Here is a 12,991-nt window from a genome sequence, read left to right on the forward strand (position 1 = left end):
CCCCCTGAAATAAAAACGGTCCAAATCACCCCCCCCTGAAATAAAAACGGTCCAAATCATCCCCCCTGAAATAAAAACGGTCCAAATCACCCCCCCCTGAAATAAAAACGGTCCAAATCATCCCCCCTGAAATAAAAACGGTCCAAATCATCCCCCCTGTAAAACTGTCATCCCCCCTTTCCATCCCTTATGTCATTTCATCAATGAATGTGGTTTTACTGCTATTTCAACATTTAGAGTCATCACCAGAAAAATAACTTATTTGACAATTTTCACCTGTTTCAAGTACATTTTCACTTGAAATAAGTAGAAAAATCTGCCAGTGGGACAAGATTTATCTTCTCATTACAAGCAAAAAAATCTTGTTCCACTTATTTTCCTACTTATTTCAAGTGAAAATCTACTTGAAACAGGTGGAAATTGTTGTTTTCTCCAGTGATGAGTCTTGTTTTAAGTGTAATGAGATTTTTTTACTAAAATGAGACATTTTAACTAGAAATAAGACAAATATTCTTGTTAAGATTGTGAGTTTTTGCAGTGATCCATGTTACTTATCCTGTGAAGGACAGAGTCATATTGATAAGTTCAGAAAAGTGTTTTTTATTGTTGTGTTTTGATGTATTTGATGTAAGCCCAGTGGATATTTAAAGCTTACAGAAGGCTGCATTTAACTGCTGCTATGTCATTCCTGCAGTATTTCTGCAGCTGTTTTGGTCACTGCTATTATTTGTAATATATTATATTATTTGTAATCAGCATAAATTATCTGTCCCCATATGATCAAATCCACCATCCCCCTGATTTTTTTTTACAACTCCAGTACCGGCTCCTCCTCCTGGAACTCACATGTTGGTCTAAAACTTACGTGGTGTAATGTTGGCTTGTGTATGGAAAGAACGCACTGTCTATCAGGAAGTTGGAAAAATAAATTTGCTGTGAATACTTCCTGATTGATTGTTATTGATTATTCTCAATACACTGGTTCCTCTGAAGCTCAAAGACATTAATTAACCTTTAACCTAACGTTCACTTTTTATGGGCGGTGTTGAATTCTTGGACGTTGACAGTTTAACCCACAGAACATGAAAAATGGTTCAAATATGCATTAAAGACAGTGAACAAAGCTTGATACATCAATTGTTTTTCTTGCCTGAGTATAATAGTGATAATAATAAAAACCACAATCATATGCTGTAACAATGCACCTTTCAATAATCATAACCACCTCATACTGCTGCACCTTACACTTTTTTTTAAATTGTATATGTTAATAAGAGCTTTCATTTACCTATTTACTGTACCGTAAATAGGTACAGTAAATATTTAATTTTAATTTAAATATTTAAATGATCAGAATCATCACTTCTGGTCATGTAATCAATAGACCCGTGGTGATCCACAGTGTAGCATCCATCCCTTTACTGGTACTTTATTTAAAAAATACTATTAAATAACTATAATAATAATAATACAAATGAAGAAGTGCAATTTTTTAAAGAGGCTTTTATTTTGTAGAAGGTATGATAACCATCGTAAGTCAATAACTTGATTTCTAAAAAAAACAACATACACTTTAATTTGGTTTGGAAATAATTTCCATTAAACTGGCCAATCCCAGCCTCTCGTGATGGTAGAAACAAACACATAAAAGAAAACAAGACAGCTTAAGTTATCAAAATTACACAAAGAATGATTGGCATGGTTATTTTGTGGGGCAGTTATCTTGGAGTTGGAGTTGATGCCATCCAATTAACAGAAGCTTTTTTCTTTTTATCTCAACTTTACAAACAAATGTTCAGCGAGAAGGAAACCAGAATTAAAGTTGCCCCAAACACAAACACCACAGATTTATACAGAAGCTAAAACCCTTGGATCACATGAGAGCGATCCATCACCTGCAAACAAGGGTGGTAGAAAAGTGGGACTGGATGAGTCAGGATGGATAGATATTGTTGATTGAAGTCATGGTGAATAAATGTTCCAGTGGAAGACCAGAGGTCTGACATCACCCTGGAAGAGACAGACAGACAGTTATCAGCTGACAGACAGACAGTTATCCAGCTGACAGACGGATCACCTGAGGAAGAGACTGATGGATACGCTCAAATACCAGGAACTGAGGAGAGGAAGTGTTACTTAAAATCGATTTTCCGATTCTAAATCGATTCTCATATCAATTCCTAAAAATCAATTCGTATTTTTTTTTCAACATTACAACTTTTGGTATTTTTTTGTTTATGCCCAAAAAAGGAATATTTTGTTGGACACGAGAATAACTGGTGCCATGTTTTTGCTCTTAAATATGTTTAAAGGTATGGAAACATTTAAGTTTTCAGTTATAATTGCATAAATTGTCTATATTTCATTACTTTATATACTGTCTTGGGGTTACATTTGCATAAAATGCTAAATCAAATTCTCAAATATTAAAAACCCGAAAAATGGGAAAAAATAAAACCGGAATGTGGGAAAAAAAAAAACGACTTCATGCGTCTCTGTTTCCTCCCTGGATCTGTTTGGTAATTCTACATGATGTTTCTGAAAGCAGTTCTATCAGCATTCTGGGAGCTGATTGGTCCTTACAGCATCATTAGCTGCAATACTTGCTGTTGAATCTCAATATAATACTAGTATTAATATGTTGCAGAACTACAGTCATATCATTCATGCAACAGCTCAAAGAACTGTTTTAATAACACCAACCCAAATCAATATCGGATTGAATCAAATCTTGATAATCAATTCTGAATGCTAAGAATCAGAATCAAATCAATTCTTGACATTTGAATGGATCCCCAGCCCTGGTCACGAGGTGGAGGTGAGACTGGTGTGAGGTGGAACCGCCTCTCATGACTAGAACCTTCACAACTCCAACCTCTGTCCACCGGCCTGATCTCTGCACACGGAGCAGCTAGTGGCCACTAGAGGGCAGCAAACACCACGACTGAAGCTCCAGCTTTCAGCTGAACAATCCCTCACAAACCTAACATGGCTTTGAAAGTGTCACGTGACCATAACGCTCACTTTCATGACGTCCAGGGTCGCCACCCGCCCCTTTAAATACGGCTTTGTTACGTAATTGGGAAGTAAAAGTTGTGTTCCGTATTTCACAATTGTCCCATGCACGTCTGTCACACACATGAACAACAAACTAACAATAATGAACAAAATAAAGGACAGGAAACATTAAAGACAGCAACATGTGTTGGTTCACTCTCTGTTATTTATTGACGTCATAATATACAGGTTGGAAAATTTGAATATATTGCAAAACTTCATTCTTTTCAGTAAATTCAACTAAAGGTGAAACAAATATTATTTCCCACTACATGCAAAGTGAGATATTTCAAGCCTTTATTTGTTATAATTTTGGTGATTATGGCTCACAGTTTATGAAAACTCCAAATAAAAAATCTCTATATTATGAAATCAATAAACCATTCAATCATCAAAATTATAACAAATAAAGGCTTACAATATCTTGATTTGCATGTAAAGAGACTATGTAATATTTTAGTTTCACCTTTTAAGTTGAATTATTGAAATAAATTAACTTTTACACCATATTCTAATGTCCCGACCTTCACCTGTAGCTTATATTCTACATCTGGGCTGATGTGGACAAACAAGCATAGGAGGATATTTCAGTTGCTATATGGTTGTCTGTCTGTACAGTCATGAAAGTCCAATGCTATTAAAGCACTTTAAACTTTAAATCAAAGCATTTTGTTTTTTCATATAAAATAAACACATTTCTATGCAGTTTAGAAGTTTTGGAGATGTCCCTTTTTTTGGCGCCTGCTCTGCTGAAATCAGGCATCCCTTATTTCTATTTCTGAAAGGTGGCCACCCTACAGACAGCTGTGTGGCGTATGATGATGTACTGAGAAATACACGGCAGCTCTGACCCGCCGAGCGTGAACCCCCGAGCCTGGCAGCACGTTTGCTGAGTCACTGCAACGGGAGGAACTCGTTTGGTTTCCACCGCTCAACACGGCGGAGCCCAGCGGGACCACTTTTCAATTCAATTATTGTCCACTGAGCAGTAGATTCTAAATCGATTCTCGTATTAATTCCTAAAAATCAATTCATATGTCTAAAGATCGGTTTTTTTTCTTCACCATTACAACTTTTAGTATTTTTTTGTTTATGCCCAAAAAAGGATGTTGGACATGTTTTGTTGGACACCAGAATAACTACTGCCATGTTTTTGCCTTTAAATATGTTTAAAGGTATGAAAACATTAAAGTTAAATAAATTGTCTATATTTCATTACTTTATATACTGTCTTGGGGTTACATTTGCATAAAATGCTAAAAACTAAATTCTCATTAATGGTAAAAAATAAAACCGATTTCATGCGTCTCTGTTTCCTCCCTGGATCTGTTTGGTAATTCTGACACACGGTGTTTCTGTTCTTCAGTTCTATCAGCATTCTGGGAGCTGATTGGTCCTTACAGCATCATTAGCTGCAATACTTGCTGTTGAATCTCAATATAATACTAGTAGTAATATGTTGCAGAACTACAATGATATAATTCATGCAACAGCTGAAAAACAGTTTTATTAACACTAACCCAAATCAATATCGGAAACAAATCAAAGCGTGATAATACATTCTGAATCTTAAGAATCGGAATCAAATTGATTCTTGACATTTGAATGGATCCCCAGCCCTGGTGAGCAGCATCTCTTTTCTGTCTGGTGTTACAGGTGACCAGAGTTCAGGCAGTAAACTTCCTTTAGCGTTGAGCAGCACTAGACTTGTGGAGTTGGTATTTGGTATTTGAGCGCACCCATGCAGGAGTAACAATACTTACCAGCCAAGGCCTCCGAGCCGCTTACATGTTTGGCTCTGAAAACACAAGAGACAAAACACAAGCACGTTTTACTTCATATGGATCAAACATGCCCTTTTGGCTTCTTTTAACATTCAAACAGGAAGTGTGAATCTGGACTCCAGCTCTATAACGGGGGTCTGAACCTGCGGCTCTTCATCCTCACGAGACATTGTACTCATATTAAAGTGGGGTAGTTTTTATTTTACTTTTACACAAGTATAGACTGAAATAGGTCTACAGTTCACAGTTTAATTTATTTCAAAGTACGCCTACAAATGCACACTGCACTTTTGTTATATTTAGGGGTTGTAACAGCTCAAAGTACTGCAATACTGTTACTGCAATCACCCATGTATATACTGTAATTCAAATCTGTGTAAATCATGTAATCATATCTCATCTGTTCATAATATATGTCATTCATTCATGTCTGACCTGCACCTTATAATAATAGTTATTTATTGATCTGCACTATGTACACACATGTGTATATATATATATATATATATATATACATACATACATACACACATGTATATATATATATATATATATATATATATATATATATATATATATATATATATAAATATATATATATATATATTGCGCATTGTGTTTATTTCACTGCATAAGCACTTCTGGTTGGGTGAAAACTGCATTTCGTTTCCCTGTACTTTTGACATGTGCAATGACAATAAAGTTGAATCTAATCTAATCTAAAATAAATAAATGATGAAAACTTTTAAAATCTCTGTTATTTCTTGCGGCTCCTGATAATATTTTTTGTAGAAGTGGGGGCAAAATGGCTTTTTTGATAATAAAGGTTGCAGACCCCTGCTATATAATGATCACAACAACTAAAATTAGGACTGAACGATTTTTGAAAATAATCTAATAGCGATTTTTTTCCTCAATATTGCGATTGCGATTTAATATGCGATTATTTTCTTAAGGTCCTGTTCTCATGTATTTTTCAACTACACAAGCAATAAATCAGTCTGTCTTATAATAAACAATGTCAGATTTATTTAAAGCACAGATTACAACAATAAAGAAAACAAATCTGTGGCTTTAACACGTCTACACACGTCTGTACACACGAGTGTTATGGGTCGTTCTCTGAACCCAATCACACGACACCAAACCGGGTTAAACTTTAGCCAAAACGAGGCGTAGTTTAATAGAAAAACACAAACAAAACTCCCACAGGGAACAAAAAACCTTCCTCACAGGAAACTCAGAACTTCTTCACAAATAACTCAAAAATCACCAGATCACGTGATCTGGTCAAATCGCAGCCTTTGCGGTTAGAATAGTTTATTTATGTTCAAATTAAAAAATTATATACAAGATCTTCCTTCTTCTTTTCATAATTTCTTTTGTGTTAATTCCGATATTCATTCTTATGCCACAAGGCACAAAGATGATTTTAATTTAGCGTTTTGTAGAACATGTAAACATCAATCTTTCCACTTGTGGAATTCACTCAATAAATCTCTAAAATCATCACCATCCTTGCCAATATTCAAAAAACATTTAAAGAACTTTCTTATTGTTTCATCTTTGTAGTGTTTATTATTTAATCTGAGTTACATTTTCTTTTGTTTTTTTACTCCTCCTTGTGTAGCTTTTGTTTTGTATTTTATTCATATAGCAAAGGATTCAATATTAGCCACCCGGCTTCTTCCTTTCCTTGCATGTTATTTCAATGTTTTTTCATTTATTGTTCAATAATTATATTGCTAAATAAATAAACTAAATTAAAACCTAGAAAATCTTGTTTTATCACATCGTGATATTATTGCAAATGCAATTAATCGTTCAGCCCTAACTAAAATCATTTTAATTTTAATATTCTAGCTGCCGTATTACTTTATTGTGGCTTCCCCATCTCAGCTTTCTGCTCTTAAACTCTCTCTAAAATGAGAAAGTGCTGAGTCACTCACCCCAGACGTATGCTTTGGGCTTGCCCACGTGGGTGACCTTGCAGGAGTACTTCTTGCCCTCCTTGGGGGTGAAGGGGGCGCTCTTGGTCAGGTGGAACTGCCAGTCCTGCTTGAAGGCCAGGTCGGTCTGCTTGGATTGGGGGAGCTCCACTCCGTCCTCCAGCAGCTCGATGGTGATGTCCGGGGGGTGGAAGTTGTTCACGTGGCAGATCAGGGTGTTCTCCTGATCGTAGATCCCCGGGTTCCGGCTGTACACCTGAACCTTTGGTGCACCTTAACGCAAAAAAGAGAAAAAAATAAAAATAAAAATCAATTACTGGCTGGTTTCTCAGTTCTCAGCTTCTCAAACATTCAGATGGTGGCTGGGGAGAAAACTCAGAGATTCTCACTGAATTAACTTGAAAGTTTGAGAGCAGAATGTCAACAGCTGCCACAGAAGTGTTTCCACTAAAGGCGGATTGTTGCCAGCCTTCCTAGAAACAACACAATCCACGTCTGGGAGCAACGAGCTCGCAGCAGGAAGCGATAAAGTTCTTTATTTTCTGTAATGCAATTACAAAAACAAAAATGTCATACATTCTGGATTCATTACAAATCAACTGAAATATTGCAAGCCTTTTATTATTTTAATATTGCTGATCATGGCTTACAGCTTAAGAAAACTCAAATATCCTATCTCAAAAAATTAGAATATTCTGGGAATCTTAATCTTAAACTGTAAACCATAATCAGCAATATTAAAATAATAAAAGGCTTGAAATATTTCAGTTGATTTGTAATGAATCCAGAATGTATGACATTTTAGTTTTTTTTAATTGCATTACCCAAACGTTTTAACTGCGGGTGTAAACCAGAACTGAAGGACAAAAAATTAAACACATCAACCGTGATCCTGCATGGAATAAAATCACCAGGTTCAGCAAAAATCATGATGCTTAAAACTAAAACATCACTACAGTTTTAAGCAAAAGGTGTGATATGTACATTATATTAGTATAATAAAATTAATAATGCTTTATTGCCACGGCTGGTGAGTAAAAAGAGAAGAAAAGCCATTAAAAAGGTAAATACGTCACAGTCTGCCCATCCAGTTACACGCATTACATTTAGTACGTCTGCGCTGGAACCATCAGGCCTCTTCTGTCTTTTCTACAGTGTTATGGAGAAACTGGAAATATCGTCATGGCTGCCGTCTGGAGACTTTCCAACCAGGAAGGAGAAAAGAAAGAGCTTGGTTGGCAGAGACTCGTGTTCAGCTAAACGTCCCTGCGCTGGGAGGGAAAGCCGGGCGGAGACGCCCACGGAGTCAATAAAGACGCCCCATATTGCCCCTAAATAACCTCTGAATATGTCAAAATAAAAGTAACAACAACAATAATAATAAATCTACTTTGATCAGAGAAACAGTTCAGGATATGACGGAGCCATTAAAACTGTTTAAATTAATTGTCTTTAGAACCTTTAAAAACACTCTGGACTTTGTCCTGCATTTCATTTTCACAGACTAAACACAAGTCCCCAAACTTTTTTTAACAGGTGGACTCAACAAATTCAAATGGAATTGTTTTCAAATGACATTTTGAAGTATATATATATTTTAAAAAATAAGATTGTACATAAATGACCTCAGAGATCTCTGTTGTCGTCTTTTAAGGCTGGTTATTGTAGATTAAGACTGTCTAAAGTACCGTAATTAGGTTGCCTCAGTCTTAAACACCTAGTGAAATAAAATGTAACTCCGTATTAATGAAGCAGTAGTTTAATGACGACATATTTTTTAAACTGACTATTAATGCTGAAGTGTAGCTTTTTTTTTTATTTTATTGAGAGATATACAGAAAAGGTACAAAACCTCAGGATAAAATGCAGTTACAAATTAAGGACAGTAAATTACATATCGAAATAAAATAGAAGGCTTGAGGTTTGAAGAAATATTATATTTTTCACATAGGCTTTGGTTTTAACCGCTTTGGGGTTTATGCTCGGTTTAAGACTGAATACGATATTAATAAAGCTCTGAGAACAATTATATTTGGACGTTGGCTAGACAATTTAGTACAGTGAATATGATATTTAGCAATAATTGAGAGAAGGTTGATTAAATATACTTTGTCTGGGCTTGTCATATCATTTTTTGATACACCAAATAGTACATGTTGAATGCTCAACTTAAAGGAAGAATCAACTTTAGCGTTTATACAATTATTAAGGTCAATCCAGAGAATAATATGTGCAATTCCAGAATAAGTGAGATATTGTTTCATCCACATTACCACAAAAATAACAGAGTGTGTCAATGTTTATCTTATATTTAATAAGATTGTTCTTGACTGGATAGCATCTATGAAGTATTTTAAAAGTAACCTCTCTTACTTTGTTTGTAATAATACATTTTCTTGACAAGACCCATGTGTTTTTCCAATCTATCTCATTATAGAAGTTATTCCAATAGAAAACTGCTGCAGGTTTAGAAACAATATCTCTCTGTATAATATATCTAATGCAATGATTCATAGCTTTATCTATGCTGAAGTGCAGCTCTGTTGATAGTGACCACTGCACCATCTGCTGGTGGGGGACTGCAACTGCAGGCCGTCTGCTTAAACTTCAACATCAACATCAACTTTGACTTATTATGTGATCAATATGGCTAGAGGCTTCTTCTTACATTTATATTATAAATTTTTTATATATACATATTGATGTACCGCCTGTGTAATCACTAATAATCAACAAAATAAGTGAATATGTAATATAATAAAATGATCGAGTGCGCAGTCTCAAGACTTGCTTTTACAGGAAATCGAAACTAAAATTAAACTGAGGGGAATTCCACGTTTCAAACACGACAAAAAATGTGTTTTTAATAGGATTTTAGCCACATTTGACTCTAATATCCTCTCATAATCGCCGCTTTGAACCTATCTCTTCACTTTATTTGACTTATTTGCCGAGTAGTTTTTTTTTATTTATAACAGCGACTCTTCTTTGCGAATAACAAGTATTTAAACAAATTACAACAGTTAAATGTATAAAAACGTTTTTTTTTTTGTTTTTTTTTACTAAATAAATGTAGTTGTAGCTACGACGCAAATATCATTATAACGATTTTGATCTTTTACTGTAAAAGTATGTAATTACGTGAGACGAATCCGGAAATGCGGGGCTACTTACTCTCTTTGCAGAGGACGGAGCAGACAACAGCTGCTACAGCAGCGACGAACAGGGCCAGCTTCATGTTGGAGTTTATTCTCTTATTTCGATAAAACTTGGAAAGAATACCGTCCACCTTGACTTGGTCCACCAGCTAAACTAAAGCGAAACTGTGCTGCGGAGAAACAAATACAGGACATAAGCCCCGCCCACCACGCGACGCTAACCAATCAGAAACAAATACAGGACATAAGCCCCGCCCACCGCGGGACGCTAACCAATCGAGAAACAAATACAGGACATAAGATCCGCCCACCGCAGCACGCTAACCAATCAGAAAATTCACTCTGTTGTTGTCAGGTGAAACTGGATGAAACACGTTTGTTCGTAGTGAACTGAGAGGAGCTGGAGAATGAGGGCAAATACCCAAAGTTACCCTAAGGTAGCTGTGTTTATGCTTTAATATTTTGTTTTAATCCAAAAAGAGGGTAACTATTCTCCATGGTCTTCAACATATCATATTCACTTCCACTGATTCTAGTTTTCGTAGGGTTTTTTTCACTTCCTCTCCACTTTTCTTATAGAGTGGTATTTACACAGGACTGTCTCAGAAAATTAGAATATTGTGATAAAGTCCTTTATTTTCTGTAGTGCAAAAATGTCATACATTCTGGATTCATTACAAATCAACTGAAATATTGCAAGCCTTTTATTATTTTAATATTGCAGATCATGGTTTACAGTTTAAGAAAACTCAAATATCCTATCTCAAAAAAATAGAATATTCTGGGAATCTTAATCTTAAACTGTAAACCATAATCATCAATATTAAAATAATAAAAGGCTTGCAATATTTCAGTTGATTTGTTTTTAATTGCATTATAGAAAATAAAGAACTTTATCACTATATTCTGAGACAGTCCTGTATATAATTTATCAAATGTTACTAATCAATATTGTTTCTTGACCAGCTGTCATGAGTTATGGCTTCCCTGAAACATAGTAGTTAGTGTATAACTCGATGTTAATTGCCTCAAATGTGGTGATTATAGATTCACTAAAATGTAACAGTCAACCTAAATGTAACATCCAAACGGTAACAACGGTGTGTTCTTCCCCTCATTTACATGTTCTGGTCTCTGGAAAGATCCTAGAGACAATTCTGTTGTAATAGACGCTATAGAAATAACATTGAATTGAATTGAATTGAATTTCCATGCCTGCAGTGCCCACAAACTGAAAGTAAAAAGCTCCGTCTCATGGGAATCACCTAGAAATACCAGGCTTTATCACACTGACTTCGCTCGCTGAGGAGAAGCAGGTTTACAGCTTTAACAAGCCCTTTAGGATTCATGTTTAAACTCTAAGAAGAGGCTAGGGTTGTAAACTTGCTCAACTTCAGGATGAGCAGCCAAAATAAATCAAAATAATTAACACAAGCTGAGTCAAGTCACAGCAGGTTAGGACCATTTGATTTGAAGATTTTATTTCGAACATGCATGAGGAAAGAGTAATGCATGAAAAGAGTACAAAAAAAGTAAAAAAAAAAAACAATACAAATATATATATATATATATATATATATATATATATATATATATATATATATATATATATATATATATATATATAGTCCTAACCCTGAATCTGACATACATTCTTACATCTAACAGGACAAGTTTCAATAAGTTTACTTATAAAACACCCATAACTACTTTAATAACTGTTCTGTACAGTGATATAATACTCAATTATATGCATATATAAATATAGTCAAAATCAAACAAATCAAATCAAACAAAAAGAAAACAAAACTCCCAGCATTTAGTTGTGCTACTATGTATGTATGTAATAATAGAAGTAATTATAATGTATAGTATTACATTATCATTACTTTACTATAATACTACAATATATTAGTGAACAATAAACAGCAATGGTATAACAATATACTTGAATAACTGTATAAGAGTAGACATGCTATATATACATTGGTTCATATATTTACCTCCAATTATATGCATAACAATTACAATAAATCTATATATCGACATATAACTATAAATCAATATATATTAATAGAGCTATAGATACACAAATACTGTACGTATAATACAACTCAATATATCTACTGTATATACATACCTACATATAACATATCTATATCCATAATATACGTCTATATATCTACATATATTAATAAATGTACATATCTACATGTTTATTTGCATCTGTATTTAACAGGATACACGTATACAAATGGTCTTACATGGGAAAATAAAACAAGAAGAAGCCAGAAACAGTTTAATGGAGGCTGAGCCTGCAGCTATGAGCCTGCAGCTCTGGGTTACAGACCCGGCTCATCTGGTTAATAAAGGAAATGTTCTGAGCTGAGCAACAAGGGACCACATTTATTCTTCTAAAGGTCAGATAACTGGAAGGCAGACTCTAATATTATGCTGTTGTAAATGTAGGATTAGTTCAACTCACAAATGTTTAGCAGTTGTATTTACCGTGTTTATCTCATCAATAAAGAGGCTCAGGTATTTTACATCCTTAAATCATTAACACGCAGGGCCGGCCCAAGCCTCCATGGGCCCTAAACTAAATGTGATTTTGGGGCCCTTTATTCCTGCCAATAATACTGATTATTGATCATTCACACACACACTATAAACTTATTTCATGTTCTTCCCTGTCATTACAAATACACATAAACTAGATGGAAGAACTTTTTGTTGTACAAACCAGATTCGGTTGAAGTTGGGAAAATGTGTAAAATGTAAATAAAAACTAAATACAACGATTTGAAAACCCTTCTCAACCTATATTCAATTGAATACACTACAAAGACAACATATTTAATGTTCAAACTGATAAACGTAATTGTTTTTTGCCAAATAATAATTAACTTATAATTTCATGGCTGCAACACGTCCAGTAGAAGTTGGGAAAGAAGTTAATTATTATTTGAAAAATAAAATAAAGTTTATGAGTTTGAGCATTAAATATGTTGTCTTTGTAGTGTATTTAATTGAATATGGGTTG

General features: G+C 34.6%; 1 protein-coding gene across 1 annotated transcript; it reads right to left on the reverse strand.

Moving 5' to 3' along the window:
- Window positions 1-1,486: 1,486 nt before the first annotated feature.
- On the reverse strand, window positions 1,487-10,121 carry LOC133424585 (beta-2-microglobulin-like). Its single transcript, XM_061715270.1, has 4 exons — window positions 9,965-10,121; window positions 6,791-7,063; window positions 4,821-4,855; window positions 1,487-2,010 (listed from the first exon to the last, which is right to left on the reverse strand). Exons 1-3 carry the CDS (start codon window positions 10,026-10,028, stop codon window positions 4,842-4,844), a joined length of 351 nt encoding a protein of 116 aa, XP_061571254.1. The 5' UTR covers window positions 10,029-10,121; the 3' UTR covers window positions 1,487-2,010; window positions 4,821-4,841.
- Between the last annotated feature and the right edge of the window lie 2,870 nt (window positions 10,122-12,991).

This window comes from Cololabis saira, chromosome 23, assembly GCF_033807715.1.
Source record: "Cololabis saira isolate AMF1-May2022 chromosome 23, fColSai1.1, whole genome shotgun sequence".
NCBI lineage: Eukaryota > Metazoa > Chordata > Actinopteri > Beloniformes > Belonidae > Cololabis > Cololabis saira.